General features: G+C 52.6%; 1 protein-coding gene across 3 annotated transcripts; it reads left to right on the top strand.

The window, feature by feature from the left end:
- The first annotated feature begins 4,254 nt into the window (after window positions 1–4,254).
- Window positions 4,255–20,069, top strand: LOC118661734 (serine/threonine kinase 11 interacting protein). Of its 3 annotated transcripts, XM_036320071.1 has the most exons (25): window positions 4,256–4,399; window positions 4,566–4,651; window positions 7,449–7,654; window positions 7,867–7,941; window positions 8,160–8,255; window positions 8,642–8,749; window positions 8,864–8,935; window positions 10,729–10,855; window positions 11,120–11,223; window positions 11,355–11,450; window positions 11,687–11,728; window positions 11,922–12,056; window positions 12,192–12,276; window positions 12,824–13,141; window positions 13,268–13,473; window positions 13,771–13,887; window positions 13,976–14,153; window positions 15,968–16,201; window positions 16,321–16,424; window positions 17,396–17,493; window positions 17,594–17,772; window positions 17,978–18,059; window positions 18,244–18,314; window positions 18,755–19,002; window positions 19,672–20,069. In XM_036320071.1, exons 2-25 carry the CDS (start codon window positions 4,591–4,593, stop codon window positions 19,819–19,821), a joined length of 3,192 nt encoding a protein of 1,063 aa, XP_036175964.1. In that variant the 5' UTR covers window positions 4,256–4,399; window positions 4,566–4,590; the 3' UTR covers window positions 19,822–20,069. The 3 variants fall into 3 exon arrangements, with proteins under 3 accessions (XP_036175965.1, XP_036175966.1, XP_036175964.1); XM_036320072.1 differs by lacking the exon at window positions 19,672–20,069 and having other exon boundaries at window positions 4,255–4,399; window positions 17,866–18,059; window positions 18,755–18,889; XM_036320073.1 differs by lacking the exons at window positions 18,244–18,314; window positions 18,755–19,002; window positions 19,672–20,069 and having other exon boundaries at window positions 4,255–4,399; window positions 17,885–17,996.
- The last annotated feature ends 635 nt before the right edge of the window (window positions 20,070–20,704 follow it).

Here is a 20,704-nt window from a genome sequence, read left to right on the forward strand (position 1 = left end):
GTGGCAGGGAAGCTACCAGTGGCAGCTGCTTACAACTCACTTCTCTCCTCATGCATTATAACAGGGGTCGTGAAGCCTGAGGTGGGTGAGCTGGGCCTCGCTAGTACCTAGTACCACATCCGCTGCTGCGCTGGGAGGTCTTGGTCATGTGCTTGGAAGGTCCAGCGGCACATTTATTTATTTAATTTTTTTAAAATATATTTTTTATTGATTTCACAGAGGAAGGGAGAGGGAGAGAGAGATAGAAACATCAAAGATGAGAAAGAATCATTGGCCCTAACTGGTTTGGCTCAGTGGATAGAGCGTCAGCCTGCGGACTGAAGGGTCCACCGAGCCACCTTTGCTGGGCCTCAGAAGAGTTTTATTAGAGCATGCTATCATAGCATTTCTCTGAGAAACACATTTTGATTCACGGTAATATGAAATTATGCAGTAGCAGGCCATATAGATAACACTGCTGTCTAAGGACAAATTTTTTTTGAAATGACATTGCATGCCTTATAAATAAAGAGCAGTCTTTAAGAAGTAAATTTGAACCTTAAACTTTGAAGAATCCTTAGATTTAATTTTAAAACAATGGTTAGCTCTTTAATCCTTCTGAAATTTAATGTGCATTGTATGAGGGATGGAATTTAGTTTTTTCCCAGATGGAAAGTTAATTGTCCCCAAACTACTGAAGAATTCATTATTTATACCATTTAAATAAATTTTATTGTATATAGTAAAAAAAAATTCCATGTAATCATGGTTGTTTCTTTAGTTCTATCAATATTTATCTGTAACTGTTGTCAGTGTCATGCTGCTTTGGTTACTGTGGCCTTATAGACATTTTGCTATCTGGCAGGGTACGGCCCCTACTAGTGCTTCTTGTGTTTTTTTTTTTCTACAACATTTCTTGGCAATGCTCATGTGTTTAGTCTTCCAGAGGAATTTTAGAATCAACTTGTCAAGTTCCAAAATCTTCCTATTGGAATTTTGATGAAAATTGCATTCAATTTAGATCATTATAATATTAAATTAAATGGAATAATCTTTCATCAGGAACATGTCATCTTTTCATTTACTTAGGTCATTTCTAATGTCCTTAAAGTACTCTGGTTGTCTGCACATAGATCTGGCATACATCTTAAAATGTTCTAGGTATATACTTTATTTTTTTCTGTTATAGTGAAAGATACTATTTTTTTCTTTTAGACTTTAATTTTTTGAAAAGATTTTGTTTTAGCAAAGGTTCATATGGCAGCAATTTAGAGCAATACACTCAAACTTAGGCAGAAAAAGTAGAGGGAGAATTCTTTGGAAGGCGGCCAAGCCCTGCAGGCCAAGGGCAGAAGGAGGAGTGGGCCTCACAAGGGGGCTGGGGAAAAACGGCTTCGTCTCCTCCCGCTGCTTCTCTCAGTAGATCTGCTTTTCTCTCCCTCTGTAATTCAACTTTCCTTGCTGCTCTTTGTCCCACTTCCACTTTTCTGGGAAGCAAGGGGGTGCAGAACAAATCTGGCTACAGGGGTTATCCATATGAATGGAGCAATTCTCAGGAAACTCTGTGGGAAGCAGCCCTGAAACAGGTTTCAGAACACTGAAATGTCAGGAACTTCAAAAGGTTCTTTCTCTTTTTGCCTAAGGGGGTTAGAGTTGGCAGTTACAGTATGGGAAAACTCTTCCTCTTTACAACCAGGTGATTTGATAAACTGACTGATAGTCGTCACGGTCATAGGATTAATAATGCAACAAAAATATACTTACTTTATATTTTACTGCTTTGCTGTTCACAACGTGCTTTCCCTTTAACCCAGTGGTTCTCAACCTTCTGGCCCTTTAAATATAGTTCCTCATGTTGTGACCCAACCATAAAATTATTTTTGTTGCTACTTCATAACTGTAATGTTGCTACTGTTATGAATCGTAATGTAAATATCTGATGTGCAGGATGGTCTTAGGCAACCCCTGTGAAAGGGTCGTTCGACTGCCAAAGGGGTCGCGGCCCACAGGTTGAGAACCGCTGCTTTAACCACTTTTTAGGCTTTTGGCTCAGATCACACATTGTATGCCATAAACATTAAATTGTGTGGTTTAGGAGCATAGATTACCATTTCAAATATTTTGTCTTTAGAAAATAGGGTGCTCCAAATTTTGCAACTTGGTATAAAGATGATTATCAACCTACTAGGGGCTCAGTGCACAAATTTGTGCACCTTGAAAGGAACTGTGGGCCGAGAGGCTGCCGTGGGCACAGGGGCAGGTCTCTGCCCATCCTCTACACCCCTGCCAGGTCCCTTCTGCCATGGCCCCCCCTCGCCAGCCACCCCCCCCCCCCCACTCCTGCTGCCACTGCTTCCATGTGCTGATGGTGCTGGCCCCTCTGCTGACTGTGAAGCTATTGGGGCCGGCGTTGTCAGTGGGTGCCACCGGTGGTTCCAGGGGCGCCGAGCAATCAGTGCCAGTGCTGGGCGCCGGCAGTGGGTGTGAGCAGCGGCTCCAGCACCAGCAGCAGGTGCAAGCACCAGGTGGGACTGCGGTGTGCGGGAGCAAAGAATTTTCAGTAACCACCAGAGGCTCACCCTGATGACAGTGACTGGCACCCTGCCTTGGTCTGGTGCTCCCGCTCACCTGCTCCACCATTCTTCTGTGGCTGATGCTCGCCATGTTCCACATGCGCCCCCCTGGTGGTCAGTGCACGTCATAGCGACCGGTTGTTCAGTTCTGCCTTTTGGTTGCTCCTCTGTTCGGTCTATTTGCATATTAGCCTTTTATTATATAGGATTCTTATTCTCAACTAGCTTACAATTCATTTTGAAAATGAATCAGAAAAGGGGCACTTCATTAAAAACACACACACAACACACCAAACAACCCCAAACAAAAATCAAACAAATCCTCCCTGAAAACCAGAAATTCTCTAAAGACTTTTTTTTTTTTTTACTTTTTTGTTTTTTTAAACTTAATTTAGTTAGGTGGTATTTGACAGGGGGCTATGTGAAAGCTACAATGGGCGCAATCGGTTACTAATTGAATGACCTTCGCTAGCAACTTAGCCTGTGTGAACCAGTTTTTCAAATCTGGTGAGGCATCTAGACCTCAGTTGTATTTCAGCTCCAGACCCAGAAAAGCAGCAAAACCAGGTGGGGGACCCCAGGTCCAGCAGCGGGGACAAAGGACCCCCTGCCCTGGCACTGACCAATCAATAGAGATCATGACCCTGAAAGGACTCACGTGATAAACTGATGAATATTCTGCTAAAACCCTTTCCTGAAACCTCTTCTAAGAGTCCCCCAAGCAAGAGAGAGATAAAAGCTTCAAGATAAAGGACCCAGGGTGCAGTCTCCCTCCTAGAAGCACCGGCCGGCTCCTTTCCCTTTTTCCTTCTTCTTCCCCCACAAGCATGCATCTCCTAATCCCCAAGGGACCCCAGGAGACTCGCAACCAGGGAGCAATGGACAGTGGCAGCTCGTCTGGCTAACTCCCTGAACCTGTCCCAAGGCCCCTTTCCTCTGACTTCTTAGTGAGCCAAAGCAGCCCAGCGTAGGCTCCCTTTTCCGCCTAGTTCCTCTCCGTTGCTTCTTCTATCCTAGGCTCTTCCTTGTCGCACTGTCCCCAGCTTTAATAATTTTAAAATCACCAGGAGTCCTACTGTGAAATCTTTCCTGCGGTACATCAAGAACCCGCACACCACCTGCAACACTAGGCAGATGCGTTCAGGGCCAGCTCCCCTTTTCCCTAACACGTTCAAGCATGCGGCCCGCGTGCCGCTAGTTTATTACGACTTTCAGATGAGGTGAAGCACCGTAAAAACAAAGACGAGATGCACGTAGAACGTTACCAATCACTAATGTGAGCCCGATATTGCTGAAGGGAAAAAAAACAACACCCAGAGTCTGGAGGGAGATTTAGGAAAAAGTGCCAAAGGAACCCCAGAAGTGGCACCTCCGCCAGCCCCAGCTCTTTCACACACATCAAAACACTTGCTGTGGAGGACACGCTCTCCTTTAATTGCAATTCGCTTTGGAGGAGTCTTTTCCTAACAGCAAATTCCACTTCTCGAAGCTGTTTCCCCTCCCAGTCTGCAAACAGCCAGTCGGGTTTCCCTCATTGGCTGGGAGGGGCCGCGGCAAGCCCAGCGGGCGCCCCAGGCTGTGAGGGGCCGGAGGCGGGGCGGAGGTGGTGGGGGCCCAGCTCCGGGACGCGGTCGGGGCACAGGCAGCTCCGCCCCAAGGCCGGCCTCCGCCGGCAGCAGCGAGCACGCCCCCACCCGACACGTGTGCACGACTTAGGGCGTGGTTTCCGGCAGCGAAGGCGTGCTTTCCGGTCCTCCCTCCATCTGGCCTTTTTTCCGGGGTGGTACTTCCCGTCTCTCAATGCTGGGCGCCGGGCTCCGGAGCCGGTGAGCGGATCGCCCAGCGGGGTGAGTCTGGCTGACCAGGCCTCGTGCTCCTCAGAAGGGCACCATGGAGGACGCTGTTGGCCTCTTTCTTGCTTTATTTCTCCGCGCGAGGCCTCGGTTTGCACGGACATCCTGGCCTTTGGGTAGTACCACCCACCTGAGGCTCTTTCGCTTCCTCTTTCTACAGGCTCCGCCCCCAGCGTCTCGTGGCCATGACAACGGCCCCGCGGGACTCCCTGTTGTGGAAGCTCGCGGGGCTGCTGCGGGAATCGGGTGAGTGGACTTCCGGTTGAGCTGGGGCTGGGTCAAGGTGGGGTGCGTGCTGCCTTCCAGGGCCACTCCCCCTGAAGAGTCAGGGAGTTACAGCTCTTTAGGGTCACGAGGGTGTGTGTCACTTTCCTTACTCCTTCGGGGTTTGTTCACTGTTGCCTAATGTCCTTTGTCTTTGACAGTTTAAACCTTAGCCATGCTTCCCGGCCCGGCTCCACTGCCACTTCCTCCGTGCGCCCTCTGGGCTCTCACAGGAAGGTGATCCTTACTTGGCTGTAGGCCCCTCGAGACCTGAGACAGGGCCTCATCACTGTTGTGTGGCGAGGACCTAAGTATAGCATCGTTAAAAGCACGAGATTTGAAACCCAACTCTCCTTCATACTTGTCCTCATTGTTTTAAGTTTTTTGAGCCTGTTCTTCTCACCAGCATAATGGTATAATGATTGTACTTAGCTCAAAGGTGGTTGTGGGGATTAATTCTAATTCACATAAAGCGTTTAGTACAGTGTTGGCGTATATTGTCAGTGCCCAAAAGTGGTAGCTGTTATTATAATAGCACTTCTCAGTGCCCGGGCACAGTGGAGCCATAATAGTTGTTCTGCACATGCTTGGCATTAGTTGTGGTTAGAAAAGTGTTGGCTTTGAGATCACACAGAAGTAGCAGCTTCCTACCAGCTATATGACATCAAATCAATATTCTTAACTGCTCTGAGCCCCAATTTCTGTATGTGTAAGAGAGGAGTCAATAGTGTTCTTTAGGAGACTTAGATGAAGTTTAAATGAAGTAACAGTTGTCTGGCACATATCACTCAGTTACTGGTAGGTGCCTTCCATCACTGCACTCCCATTGGTAGTCTCTGTGAAATCTCTCGTAGCCGTTGAAACTGGTTTGTGTAATTAACTGCGCACATATCTAATCTGCTCTTCTAGACTGGGAGGCTCTTTGAGGGTGGGAAGAGTCCTGAACCATGTCTGTATCTAGTGTCTGGTACATAGAAAGCCCTTCATGCAAGGTTATGGGATTTGTTAATTTATTCGGCAAGAACCTGACTTGGCTCCGGGGGTTAGGGATGATAGTGTGTGTGGGTACAAAGAGGTAGTAGGAGGGAGATCTTTGTGGTAAAGGAATAGTTTGGTATCTTGATTGTGGTGTTGGCTTTAGGAATCTACACAGATGACATGGCATAGGACTATAAAAGTGTACATTGTACCGTTGCCAGTTTTCTGGTTTTGACATTGTACCATATATGAATGTAACCGTGGGGGAAATTGGCTGAAGGGTTTAGGGGGACTTATTTGTGCTATTGCTAGGACATCCTTTGACTGTATCCTTATATTTTTTAAAAAGGTAAAGAAAAATTCTCCGTGCCTACCATATAGTTGCACTTTTTTAGGTACAGGGTTGAATACCAAAAGATTCCCTGAAGGGTGACAATCTCATTGGAGAGAGCAGTTTTAACAGAGAGAGCAATACCTTGGTGCTATCATGAGTGGTTATTCTTTCTGTGACATGAATTTTGGTACTGTTTGAGAGTTTCTGTAAGTGTGCATATTACCTTTGCAACCAGAAAAAAAAAAAAAAAGATAAAACGCCCAGTTAATCCTATATAATAAAAGCCCAGTGACCGAACAGCCTAATGACCAGAACAACCGGTAGACCAGTAGCTATTATGTGCACTGACCACCAGGGGGCAGACGCTCAATGCAGGAGCTGCCCCCTGGTGGTCAGTGTGCTCCCACAGCAGGCCAATCCCCGCAGGCCATGCCCCCTCACCCCACCAGTGCATGAATCCTGTGCACCAGGCCCCTAGTTTTTATTTTTATTATTATTATTATTATTATTTTTTTTATTGCTTAAAGTATTACAAAGGGTATTACATATGTGTCCTTTTTTTTTTCCCCGCCCTTGACAATCCCCTGGCCTCCTCTACCCCCCAGTGTCTTATGTCCATTGGTTATGCTTATATGCATGCATACAAGTCCTTCGATTGATCTCTTACCCCCCTCCCTCCTGCCCCCCAACCCTCCCCGGCCTTCCCACTGCAGTTTGACAATCTGTTTGAGGCAGCTCTGCCTCTGTATATATTATTGTTCATAAGTTTATAATGGTCCTTATTATCCATGAATTTTTATTATTATTTTTTAAAATATATTTTATCAATTTCCACAGAGAGGAAGGGAGAGGGATAGAGAGTCAGAAACATTGATGAGAGAGAGAAACATCGATGAGCTGCCTCCTGCACACCCCCCACTGGGGATGTGCCCGCAACCAAGGCACATGCCCTTGACTGGAATCGAACCCGGGACCCCTCAGTCCACAGGCTGACGCTCCATCCACTGAGCCAAACCGGCCAGGGCGGCCCCTAGTTTTTACATAAAAGGAGTGAGTATAGTGAAAAGTTGAACAGTATTATGTATTGAGAAAACTGCCTGGGTGTGTCAAGCTGGGCAGAGTAGAAGGGTTGTGTCAGAAAATGGAGGCGTTATGAACCAGGTTGACCCTGTTTCCAGCAGTGTGAGTAGAACAGGCTCTTCTGAGCAGAAGGGAAAGGAAATTTAGAAAAGTCAGGGGCATGTAATGAAGCAATCTCACATGTCAGGCTGAAGAGTTAAGGCTTGTTTTGAAGATGGAGGAGCCTTTGACAACTTTTAAGTGAGGAGAAGATAAAAAGTTTGATCCTATAGTGGAAGGTCTACAATATAGACTGGAGTGGGTGTGTCCTGGGGTCACAAAGTCTCAAAATAAAGGGAAAGACCCTTTCCTTATGCTGTCCTTTCTGTCTGCCCCTCTCCCTTGCAGGGGATGTGGTCCTGTCTGGCTGTAGCACACTGAGCCTGCTGACTGCCACACTGCAGCAGCTGAACCACGTATTTGAGCTGTACCTGGGGCCATGGGGCCCTGGCCAGACAGGCTTTGTGGCTCTGCCCTCCCACCCCACCGACTCCCCTGTCATCCTCCAGCTTCAGTTCCTCTTCGATGTGCTGCAGAAAACGCTTTCACTCAAGGTTCTGGGGTGGGAACGGGGCAGGATAAAAGGCTTTTCGTATAAAAGCCCAGGAGAATAGTGGAGGTGGGACTGGGGTGTAGCATGGGTGCAAGAAATCTGCAGGGCTCAGATCCAAAAGATGTGAGAGCTATGGGTGGCTGTGCTAAGAAAGACATGCCAAGGAAAGGGAGATGTGCCGAACCTCACTGACCTGAATGTTTTTCCTTTTAGCTGGTCCATGTTCCTGGTCCTGGCCTCCCAGGGCCCATCAAGATTTTCCCCTTCAAGTCCCTTCGGCAGCTGGAGGTATGGGGCATTGGGGGATGTTGCAACATTAAATCCAGTTTGAGGCAGCCTTTTGAGAATGGGGAAAGAGAGGTGGCTTCTTTTGATGAAGGAGGGGCAGGCCTGAGAGTTTCCATTGCTCTGCAGTAATGTGGCATCTACTCTCTTTTCCACTTAATGCTTCCCTGAACCATAGTTGGCTTTGTCATCTTTTCCCTTCTTCCCTTCCTTTGCTGCAGCTCCGAGGTGTCCCTGTCCACTGCCTTCATGGCCTCCGTGGCATCTATTCCCAGCTGGAGACCCTGATTTGCAGCCGGAGCATCCAGACATTAGAAGTAAGGAGGATGGGGGTGGGTCCAGGTGCCTTGTCCTGAGAGACCTAGAGGACCAAACTCTGACATTCCCCCTTCTCTGCAGCCTTCCCTGCTCCTGCCCCCTGCTTCCCTCTGGACAGTGTACTTCCTCCCTCCACTGTGCTCCCACAACACTCTGTACCTGTCCATGTATTCATAGTCACACCTACCAGACTGTGTTATATATTCTCCTCTCTGTCACCTTACTCTCCCCACAGTGGACACCTTGAGGATAGGGCCCTGGGCTCTCTCTAAGTCTGTACTCAGACTGAACTCAGCATAAAGAATGAATGAATGGTTGGGCCATAGAGTGAGGCCTTGGTGTGGGGAGGAGAGGAGAGTGGAGGTGACTGAGCACCTTGTCTCAGGAGCTCCTCTCAGCCTGCGGTGGCGACCTCTGCTCTGCCCTGCCCTGGCTGGCTCTGCTTTCTGCCGACTTCAGCTACAATGCACTGACTGCCTTAGACGGCTCCCTGGTGAGTGCCTCAGAGGGAGGGGGTTTGGGGAAGGACAGGGTGGGTCTGTAGGGAGGGGCCAGCTGGCTGCCTGGAGGTGTCCGATCCTCTGTTTCCTCTTCCCATCCCCCGCAGCGTCTCTTGTCAGCTCTGCGCTTCTTGAACCTGAGCCACAATCAACTCCAGGGCTGCAGGGACTTCCTGATGGTGAGTGTGAGGAGTTTGCCTGGAGCCGATGCCACTGGGGCCTCTAATGGTTCTGCTCTGACCTCTCCTGGACCCAGTTTTGCTTCCACGTGCTCTTGCCCGTGGGATGGAGCTGTATCCTGTGAGGCAGTGTGGTTTGGGGGCTCAGGCTCAGCCTAAGACAAACCAGTATTCACATCTCAGCTCCTATGTGTGACTTGGGACAAGTTAGTTAACCTCTAGGTTTTTCTTCACCAGAAAAGTGGAAACCATAGGAGTACTCACTTTTTGTTGTGCTTTTTTTGTTAATCCTCACCTGAGGACATTTTTCCATTGATTTTTAGAGTGGAAAGGAGGGAATGAGGGGGAGAGAGACACCGATGTGCGAGAAACACATTGATTGGTTGCCTTCCACATTCCATTGGTTGCCTTCGGCCTGCGCTGCGACTGGGGAGGGGATCGAAACTGCAACCCAGGGACATGCCCTTCGGTGTGCAGGCTAATGCTCTAACCACCGAGCTCACTGACCAGGGCAGGAGTACTCACTTTTATATTAGAATGATTATGAAGAGTATCTGATGCTACTTAGCCCAGTGCATAGCCAGAAAAGGGTGGCTCTTGTGATGATAGTGAAGAACCCTTCTCTTCTGTCTCCCTGTGAAAGAGAAAGCCAGACACTAGTTAAAGTGGTAAGAACAGGTTTTAATAATAAACTATTGTGGTAGTTTATTAAGTAATAAACGGTTGTGATGTTTAATCAGTAGTAAAACTCCTAATCAGTAATAAACTATTCAGCAGGAACTGAACTCCAGTTCGGTTTGTGCAGAGGTAATTGGGCATGTTAAAGTGGGAGTGACGCCGAAACCGGTTTGGCTCAGTGGATAGAGCCTCGGCCTGTGGACTGAAAGGTCCCAGGTTTGATTCCGGTCAAGGGCATGTACCTGGGTTGCGGGCACATCCCCAGTGGGAGATGTGCAGGAGGCAGCTGATCGATGTTTCTAACTCTCTATCTCTCTCCCTTCCTCTCTGTAAAAAATCAATAAAATATATTAAAAAAAAAAAAATAAAGTGGGAGTGAGGAGATGGGGAGGGGGCCAGCGGAGGCTTGAGCAGATCCTGTCCTTGGCCGGACTCTAGTCAGGTTCCTCTGCAGTCAGGGAAGTGGAAATTTACAAAAAGCAGGAAGGGGCCCTACCTGGTTTGGCTCAGCGGACAGAGCATCGGCCTGGGGACTGAAGGGTCCTGGGTTCGATTCCGGTCAAGGGCACATGCCCGTGTTGCAGGCTCCATCCCCAGTTGGGGGCGTGCAGGATGCAGGAGGCAGCTGACTGATGATTCTCTCTCATCATGAATATTTCTATCTCTCCCTCTCTCTTCCTCTCTGAAATCAATACAAATATATTAAAAAAAAAAAAAAGCAGGAAGGGGACATTGGACTATGTGAAACCAACCTGTCTGGGTTTGTTAACTGACACTTGCCAAAGTTAGGCTTCTAACCCCACGGAAGCTGGGAGACGGGCCCCATCTTTAGGTGCTGGCTGGAACAAACGCAGTTCTCCTGGCAGCCTTGAGTTTTTCCGGGCAGGAATGTAAGGGGGCTGGAGTCGTCATCCTAGGGATGTGGGCTTGAGCTATCAGAAACTGAACTAGTACTGGTTCAAGTTTAACGTGAGGGAGAGGATGGGTAGATGAAATCGTTTGTGCTGAGAGTTTGCCGTTTTCACAGGCCAAGGATAAGGCCTAGTGGAGAAGAGGGCTTAGGGGAGCCTAGAGTTTGGTCAAGGAAAGGCTCTTTGTCACCCGCTTCCTCCCAGGACTTGTCTGAGCTCTACCATCTGGACATCTCCTATAACCACCTGTGTTCGGTGCCGAGAATGGGACCCTCAGGAGCTACTCTGGGGACCCTGATACTGCGAGGCAATGAGCTCCAGGGCCTGCATGGTGAGTGGGGGAGTGCGGTGGTGGTAGGCAGGGAGTAGGGGAGGGTGGGGCAGACATGGAGGGGATGGGGCAGTGTGAGACTCAGGATGGCCAGGCGGCCTGGGAACCATGTCCCTCCAGAGCTGATGCTCGCTCACCGGCAGGTCTGAGGTGCCCAGGGTTATCTTTTCCCTGCACCCTCCCCAGCCTACCCCCAGCCCGACCCCCACCCTCCCCATGCTTGCTCTCACTCACATGCCCTTCCTCTTTTCTCGCCTCCGCCAGGCCTGGAGCAGCTGAGGAAGCTGCGGCACCTCGATGTGGCATACAACCTGTTGGAAGAACACAGGGCACTGGCACCACTGTGCCTGCTGGCCGAGCTCCGCAAGGTGAGGCTTAGGCGCTTCAAAGACCGGGAAGCCAGCTTTGCGCCCCTCCCTCCTTCCCATACTGATGTGGTCAGTGCCCTTCCTCCCACAGGGAGGCTCACACTCACCTCTGTCTCCTTCCTGCCCCTCAGCTCTACCTGGAGGGAAACCCTTTGTGGTTCCACCCGGCACACCGAGCGGCCACTGCCCAGTACTTGTCACCCCGGGCCAGGGGTGCTGCTTCTGGCGTGAGTGATCTTCCCATATCCGCTCGCTTTCCCTTTCCTGCCCCGGCCGTCCTCACCCCTGCACCTCTTGCCTGTTCTCACCCTCTAACTGGACCCTTTACTTCTTGCTTATTTGCTGGTACCACCTGCTGAGCCTGGTGGTCCTCACAGGCCCAGGAGGGCTCCCACCTGGGCTTGGAGCTCCCCTAGGGAATGAGCCCCCCACCAACACTGCCCCCTCCTTTCTCTTCGTTCAGTTCCTTCTTGATGGGAAGGTCTTATTACTGACTGATTTCCAGGTGAGTGTGACGGGGAGGGGCGGGAGTGGGACAGCAAGGGCTGCTTTGGGAGGACGCTAGCTGAAGGAAGCAGGGTTTCGGGGTAAGGGGCCTCCCGGGCAGCTGGAGATGGGTCCCGCCTCTCGGCCAGCTTGGGTAGGACAGAGGTTCCTCTGGCTCTGACCTCTTTCTCTTTCCTGTTGTCACACGCCAGACCTCCACATCCTCAGAGGCCCCAACTCCGTCCTGGCCGGTGGGGAGCACCACTGAAACCTCGGGGGGTGTTGACTTGAGTGACAGCCCCTCCTCAGGGGGCATTGTGGCCCAGCCCCCGATTCGTAAGTTGAAGGTAACAGCGTCCTAGGCTGCCTTGTACCTGGGGTTGGGTCCCTTGACTGGGGCTCTAAGAATAGTAAGGCTTTGTCCTTGCGTGTGGGTGGGCGGCCTGGCTTTCATGGAATTTCATCACTCTACCCAAACTCAGGGCCGTGTTCGCGTGAGGCGGGCAAGTATCTCAGAACCCAGTGACACGGACCCAGAGCCCCGGACTCCGGACCCCTCCCCGGCTGGTGAGTCGGCCCTCCCCCAGCCTCCCGTGTCCCAGCCCAGCGCTCCCAGTGCTCTAGTTGGGAATGTTGTTGGGTGGAGCGCAGCACTGCAGAGGGCCTCTTAGTCTTTCCTCTTAGTTTGGGGAAAGGAGAAGAGACTGCTCCTGGACAGCACCTTCCGAAGTGTTTTACAAGGAACTTTCATTAGTGGGATGTCACAAGGATTCCATGGCCAGATATGTTTGGGAGATGCTTGGTAAACAAATAGGTGTCCTCCCTCTGGGCCATCGCAGGACCTTAAATGTGCTGCTCTGTATGGCGAATCTCCCAAAGTAGTACGTGAGGTGCGGTTGTGAACTGCATGTGACCAGGGTGTTTTGTAGAATATGCTTTGGGGCATGTTGCTGGGGGGAGCCTTTAGCCTCTCTCTGAACCCTTACCACCTCCACCTGTTACACAGACGTTTACTTCACCCTGAGGAGCACTCACAGGGAGGTGGTAGGGATGGGGGCTGGCTGAGCTGTGTACCTCCCCCGCCCCTGCCCTGCCCCAATACACACCTGTCCAGGACGGTTTGTGCAGCAGCATCGGGAACTTGAACTCATGAACAGCTTCCGGGAACAGTTTGGCCGGGACTGGCTGCAGTACAGAAATCACCTCGAGACCTCGGGAATCCCCGCTCTGGCTTCCTCTAAGACTCCTGCCCTCAGCACACTGCCCCCGGACACACTGAGCCCAGAGCCTGTGCCCAGTCCTCCACTTCCAGAGGAGTCACCACAGAAAGTGGCAGAGGAGGTCAGCATGGGGCCAGAGCCACAGGCGGAAGAGGAGTTTGAGGAGCAGGGAAAAGAGGAAGAGGAGGAGGAGGAGGAGAAGGAAGTGGAAGGTGAGCTCTTGGTGTGTTTGGGAGAGTGGGGTGGCTGACCCCTTGTGGATGGAGGGCCAGCTCACGGGAGGGCAGAGTCTGGGTACCTTTCCGTCCTTACAGGGCCCCCTCTTGGTTTCTCCTCAGCGGAGCTCTGTCGCCCCATGTTGGTATGTCCTTTGGAGGGACCTCAGGGCGTGCGGGGCAAGGAGCGCTTTCTCCGGGTCACGTCTGGCCACCTGTTTGAGGTGGAACTCCAAGCAGCTCGAACCCTGGAACGGCTTGAGCTCCAGAGTCTGGAGGCAGCTGAAATAGAGCCCGAGACTGAAGCCCAGAGGGACCCACTGCCTGAGGTGAGTGTGGGGGTGGGGGTTCTGGAGGAGGCGCTGGGCTGTTTTTGGGAGCCAGCTCTGACAACATGGCTTCCCATGGTTGAGGAGGTAGCTGGGGGCCAAAGGTGGCCCCGGGCGGCTTGGGTGGCCGGCCAGGAGCAGAGCTTGTGTGTGGGCCAGAGCGCGATGGTAGCAAAAGCATTTTAATGGAGTCCAGAGCTATGTTTCCCTCTGTGCTCTCAGTATAACTCTAATCCCTCTGCTGTTTTTTTTCTTTGTTTTTTTTTTTTTTTTTTTTGGTCCCCTCTTTTCTCACAGGGCTCAGAGCCGCCCCTGTTGTGCCCTGTCCTCGCTCTTCGCTTCTCTTACATTTGCCCAGACCGGCACTTGCGTCGCTATGTGGTGCTGGAGCCTGACGCCCAAGCCGCTGTCCAGGTGATGGGGCCCAGGAGGCTGGTGGGAGCTTGGAAGCTGAGGGCCGGGGTCCTCCTGCTCACAGCTGCGTCTGGCCACCCTGTTTCAGGAGCTGCTTGCTGTGTTGACCCCAGCAGCCACCAAGGTTCAGCATCAGCTGGGGGAAGCAAGGGACCAGCTGGAGGACAGACTCCAGTGTCTACGTTGTGGCCACGATTTCAAGCCAGGGGATACCAGGTTGGAACTGGACAGTGTGGAGGGCTGGAGGCCTCTGTTCCAAAATTCAGGTACAAGCCCTGCCCTTGACCTCCTGCCCATGCACCTCCTGCCGTTGTGGGGGAAAATGGCTTGGAGGGAGGGAGTGTGGAAGGGTTCCCCAGGGAAGAAAGGAGTGGGGACCATCTTTCTGCCTGGAGGAAAAATAAAACTGTCTGCCTGCTACATTTACAAAAACAAAAAAAGGAGAGATTATCTCCCCCTCCTGAAATGTCAGGAAATACAATCTCTGTAACTATTTAAACATATTCATTATTTTTTCATAACCTGGAGGCTTTCCCCCCTTTTTGGCTAACATTTCAGAAAGTACATAAAACCTAATGAGCCCTCAGTGCACTGCTGGGTTTTAGTGATGCCATCCGAGAACGTTGGCTGTTGAGCAAGATGCTTTGGGAGTTGGCTGAGATTCTCCTTCCTGACTGACCTTGGAAGCTGCTAGATACTGAGTTGTGCCTGTGGCATCTCTTCGCATTCTGTTCTTTAAGACGAGAAAATTTTCCATTGTAGGACAGTCAAAAAGACATTTGAAGACATTGAAGAAGAAAGATATTCTTGATAAGTCCTATGTTGAAATGCATGCTTTTTATTACTTTCCTCCTGGCAGCAGCTGGAGCAGGAATTTACATTTTATTCAGAAAATGGACCCTCTCCAACTTCACCCTGAGCCTACCAGGAGGCGGCGGCCCCTGAAGCTCAGCAGGGCAGTGTGTGTAGTGGAAATAGCCCTGCCTCCGCCCAGGCCCTGGCTCTCCTCCAGGGGGTCCTGTGGCCCCTGGGGTTTCTTCAGTGGGAGCATTATTAATGAGCAGTCCTGTGTGCTCCATTCACTTTTTGCTTGAGCCTCCGGTATCTTGTCCGAACAAAGATGAGAATGAAATTGCCCCAAAGTGCTGGTGGGAGATTTCAGTGTGACAGAAAGGCACCAGGGACAGTGCTGGGCTCCTAAACCAAGTCTTGGGAGGGGTGTGTCAGTTGTTTGAAGGCTCCAGCACATGCCAAGCACGTTGTAGCTGCTCAAAGAATGCTTCTTGTTGCTGATCCCTGGCCTTTACCTGATTACGTTCACTCATCCTGGAACCTTATAAGATTGGCACTGTTGCCTGACCCGTGTAGCTCAGTGGTTGAGTGTCGACCCTGCACCAAGAGGTCGCCAGTTCGATTCCTGGTCGGGGCACATGCTCGGGTTGTGGGCACGATACCTAGTAGGGGGTGTGCAGGAAGCAGCCGGCCCATGTTTCTCTCTCATCGATGTTTCTATCTCTCTCCCTCTCCCTTCTCTCACCCTCTAAAAAAAACAAACATTGGCACTGTCATCATCCTCATCTTACCGATGAGAAACCAGGCACAGAGAGTGTAGGAGTCTTGTCATAGTGCATAGATGATAGCCTTTATGTGATGGAGCCGGGAATTGGACCCATCTCTGGTACCCTGCCTTCCTGGTCTGTTGATTTGGGGCTTAGACATTGCTGGTAGAGCATCGAAGCACATGACCAGCCCAGGCTGTGGGAGGGAACCAGAATTTGGCTGTGGTTGAATTTGGCTCCTTTAAGAAGGCCTGAAATGACATGGTGTATTTTGAGGGGGCTGTGGGCCATGGGTCTGGGTTTGCTTGTCCTTCACTGGATGGGGAGTGATTGGTTAGCAGCCAGGCCTGCAGAGGGAGGCAGGTGTGCTGGGAGTGGTGGGTAGTGTATGGTGGGTAGTGTATGAAGCTGGAGATGGGGGACTAGGTGAGTCTGAGAGTGGGTGGGGAGCATTATGAGACGGTGGGGGATTGTGGTGCTGTGTGGGGGTTCACGGGGACTGTACCCATCCCTTTCTCCAGAGTCTCCTACTGTGTGTCCAAACTGTGGTAGTGACCATGTGGTTCTCCTGGCTCTGTCCGGGGGAGCCCCCAACGGGGAGCAGAGCCAGGAAGAGCAACTGCCAGCCTCGTCACAGTCCCCCAGCACCGTCCACGATGACCCTCCTGGCGAAAGTGACGACAGCACCAGGGCTGACAGTACCCCATCTCAGGCACTGGGCTCCCACGACCGCCACAAGTGGAGCCTCAGTCCCCGTGAGTATAGGCAAAACGAGATGGGGCTGGTGTTTGGGGGAGGGAAGGGGCCCTAATGTGGGGAGGGAAGATGGAGCCGCGCAGCCGGGGCAGGCTGATGGCCCATTGCATGTTTCCAGCCCCTGAGCGCTGTGGCCTCCGCTCTGTGGACCACCGACTCCGGCTCTTCCTGGATGTTGAGGTGTTCACCGATGCCCAGGAGGAGTTCCAGTGCTGCATCAAGGTCTGTGCCAGCCTGGCACTGCCCCTGCCCCTAGCTGAGCAGGCCGCCTGCTCGTTCCATCACAGCCAATGGAGTCTTAAGCTGTTGCTCTGGAACTGCTAGGTCTGGCTCCCCGTTTGGCTCCAGCGGTTACTTGCTGTGTGTCTGTGGACACGGTCCCTGATGTTTGAGTCTCCGTTGTCACTCCTCTGTAAGGGGGATAACACTTAACCTTTCAGAGTGTGGTAGCATCAGGGAGAGTCAAGTCTGTAAACTGCCCAGCCCAGCACCTGGCCTCAGTAAGTGGGACCTCCTGTCATTACTGTAAATACAGGACGCGTTTGGACCCTCTGCTGAGCACCTAGCATGTGCTGGACACCAAGGAGCTAGAGTAAATCAGTCTTGTCCTCTGTCTTACGTTCCAGTGTGAGAGACAGGCAATGATCACGTGATGCAATAGTGCTGGAATCAGGAGAAGGCCCTAGAAGGGCATCTGGTCCACCTGAGGGGGTTAGGGAAGCTGCCCCTTCCCGGGGAGGTGATGGCTAAGCCAGTCCTGAAGGATGAGTTGCAGAGGAGGGAGGAAGGATGTTCTAGGAAAAGGAAGCAGCACATGCATGGAGACTTGAGAGAGTAGTGGGGAGAACTGCCCTGATGGCGGCAGCCAGAATGGGGGGGGGGGTGTGGGGGGCTGTGACCAAGAGGAGCAACCTCATGTGTCTGCTTAGGAGTTTGGATTTGATCCCAAAGGCCATGGGAGCCCCTGAAGGATTGGAAGCAGGGGATGGCACCCAGTTTTATGTTTTAAAACAATTAGTCTGGCAGAGTGTGAAGGGCAGGGGCTGTGGGATGGAGAGCGTGGCCAGTGGGGAGGCCGGGATGGATGAGCAGGGAGGGGCGGGCTGAAGGTTCTGTCACAGGAGCTCGGCGCTCCGTCTGGCAGCTGCCTTCCTGGTCCTCTCTGTTTCTCATCAACTTCCTTTGCTCTTTAGGTGCCACTGGTATTGGCAGGCCACCCTGGGGAGTGTCTGTGTCTCGTGGTTGTGTCTGACCACAGGCTTTATGTGTTGAAGGTGACAGGGGAGATCTGGTGAGTGAACGGGGCCGTGGCCAGGGAAGGGTCAGGGTTCCCCTGTAGGTCTCACTTCACTCTTCTCTTTCCTGCCACTCTGCCCCTCCTCTCTCCACAGCGGGCCTCCAGCTAGCTGGCTGCAGCCAACCCTGGCCGTTCCCCTGCAGGATCTGAGTTGCATAGAGCTGGGCCTGGCAGGACAGAGCCTGCGGCTGGAGTGGGCAGCTGGAGCGGGCAGCTGTGTCCTGCTGCCCCGAGATGCCAAGCATTGCCGAGCCTTCCTAGAGGAACTCACTGGTGAGAGAGGAAAGGGAGAGACAGGGAGGGCAGGCCGAGGGTCATAGGTCCACCCACGCCTGAGACACATGGGTAATGAAACTCCACTCTCAGAGAAGTTCCTGGAATCTAGAAATACGGAGAATGGGAAGGTGTTGAGAGGCGGTGAGGTTGGGAGAAGAGGTGGAGTCATGACGGCTCCCTGTCTCTGGCTGGCACCGTCCAGATGTCTTGCAGTCTCTGCCCCCAGTCTGGAGGAGCAGCGTCAGTGCCACAGAGGAGGAGGTGACCCCAGAGCACCGACTCTGGTGAGTCAGTGGGAGGGTGAGGCTGGGGTTGGTCTTCAGCGGCTGCTCTTCGAGCACAGGCCACCTGACCTCAGACCCCCAGGCCTGGCCCTTCCTCCCTGTCTGTCCCTCTTGGTACTCCTTCCCCTCCCCGCCCCCCCCCCCAGCTGACCACTCTCTCCTGGGGCTGCCACCTTCCCCGCAGGCCACTACTGGAAAGAGACTCTTCCTCGGAGCCTTCCCGGTTCTTCTACCTTCAAGTGTTCCTGGTTGAAGGTGAGGCCTCTGCGTGCCCTTGTAGCATTCTCAGTTCCTGGCATCGGGACATCCTGTCGCTCCTGGGCATACCCAGATAACCCCCTCAGTGTCCCCAGTCTCTCTGGGTGGGCCGAGAGGTGCCCAGAAACCTTTGCTCTCGGGCCCAGGCTCGCTGTGAGGTGGAGCAGGTTGGCTGGGTCTGCTCTGCCTCATCCTGTGGGAGGAGGCGAGAGTGGACCCTCCTTTCTGAGTCCAGTGGGTGGTGGGCAGGTTTCCTTTGTCTTAGGCCTCAGAGGTTTTGGAGGCTAGAGGTCCCTGACGTTGGGCCCAGAGGCTTAGCTGCTTTGTGGCCACCTCGGTGTGGCTCGCCCTCTTCTCCCACGCGCTGGGCCTGGGCCCCAGGGTCTGGGCTTCTCTGCGGCCTTGCGCTCGACCTCACCCTGCCTCTTTTACTGCAGGCCCCGAGACCTGTCCTGTGTCCCTGTTGCTGACTCTGTCCAGCTTGTACCTGTTAGATGAGGACCTTGTAGGGTCCGAGGCAGAAGCCCCTCTTCCAGCGGCATCTGGCGAAGCCTCTGAGAAGGCCCTGCCCTCGAGGCCTGGCCCTTCTGTGTGTGTCAGGGAGCAGCAGCCACTCAGCAGCTTGAGCTCGGTGCTGCTCTATCGCACGGCCCCGGAGGACCTGCGGCTGGTCTTCTACGATGAGGTGTGTGTGCACATGTGTATGTGAGTGTGTGTGAGAGAGAGTTTGTGGTGTGGGAAATGGTCTAGGAAGGCTAGGAATTGGGGGCAGGATGGGGAGAGCAGAGAAGTAGGGTAAAGGACCTGGGAGGCTCACTGGGTTTGGACAATAGCAAGGGGGAGGAGGGTGGGCAGCTGTAGGCTGTGGAAACACCATGAACGTGGAGCCCAGCCTTGTGTTAGCTGGGTGGCCGTGAGTGAAGCACCCAGCGGTGGCTGCTCCCTGGGGTTTGCATTTGATTGGGCTCTTCTGCCAGCCAGTTAACCTTCACAACCTGCACATGAGGAGGTCCTCTCATCAGTCCTAATACTGATGAGGAAACTGCAGTTTCGGGATGTTAACCAGCTTGCCCAGGTCACAGGTGGTAGAGCTAGGAACCCAAGCAGTTCCTTGAAACTGACTCCAGAACGTCCATTCTGGAAAACAGAGAAGATTAAAGAAACAAGATAGTGGCGTGAAAGCCCTTTGGGGGCCTTCAGTAGGATCGGTCGGGTTCTGTTTAAAAAGTCAGCGTCGTTTATGGGGAGTGATACTGGGTTGGGGAAGGGAAGGAGCAAGGAGTCAGTGGTCCTCCCTGCAATTTCTTCTCTGTTGTGGCCCTCTGAGTCTCACTCGCCACTCTTGGTCTGCCAGGTGTCCCGGCTTGAGAGTTTTTGGGCGCTCCGTGTCGTGTGTCCAGAGCAGCTGACCCCCCTGCTGGCCTGGATCCGGGAGCCCTGGGAGCAGTTGTTTTCCATTGGCCTCCGGACGGTGACCCAAGAAGCTCTAGACCTTGACCGGTGAAGCCTCCAAGCGGGCCCCGCCCTGGCCGCAGGGGCCTGGCCACGGGTGTTCTCCAGGCTCTGGCTGTGGACTTCCCCAGGGTCTGGGCGCTGGCCAGTGAGGCCCTGGATGACCCATGGCTCCAGGGAATGGGGAGAGAAATGGTCAGGCCTCTGGATGACCTGGCCCGAGGGGACAGGCTAAGTGGCCATAGGAATGTTCCTTCTGCACTTTTTCTCAGGTATCAGTAAAGCTGTTTCCATTCTAGATGTCATGCGTGTTTTTAGATGCGTCACTTGGGAGCCTGTGGTTCTTCTACGTTTTCTGACAAGAACTGCCGCGCCCAGTGAGGGGCCCAAGCTGCCTTGTTTGTCCTGTGAGACCCTGTCTCAGCCCTCCTCTGCCCCCATGAAGGGATCGAGTGGGATCCCTGACCCATGGGCACCATCCTCAGCACGCAGCGCCTGGTATGCGGCCCAGCATGGAAATCACTGCCTAACAAACAGCTGGGCCAGTTAGGTTCTCACTCCTGAAATGCATTTGGGAACTGGTGAGGACCTCAGGCCATGGGCAGTGGGGGCTGGACATGCGAGGCTGACTGGAGGGAGGGCACATGGAGTTGGGGCTGGCATCTGGTGGTTTCTGCTCCTGCCTTCTGTCAGCACTGCCTCACTCCTTGCCCTCTGTCTGCGTGGCCCCGGTGATTGGTTGAGGAATGCTCATGCAGCTGGTTTGGCCTGCCAACACTCAGACCTTTTGGTGGAACGATCAAGGAAGAAGCAAGTTTCCCATGCAGGTTGCTGAGAGGATAAGCCTGAAGCCACTGGCCTGAGGGGAGAGCTTTGCTGTAACTGGAACGTGCAGAGAAGAAAGAGCTGGGGGGGGGAGGGGGTGGCTGTGACAG

The sequence above is a fragment of the Myotis myotis genome, unplaced genomic scaffold (assembly GCF_014108235.1).
Source record: "Myotis myotis isolate mMyoMyo1 unplaced genomic scaffold, mMyoMyo1.p scaffold_m19_p_8, whole genome shotgun sequence".
Taxonomy (NCBI): Eukaryota; Metazoa; Chordata; class Mammalia; order Chiroptera; family Vespertilionidae; genus Myotis; species Myotis myotis.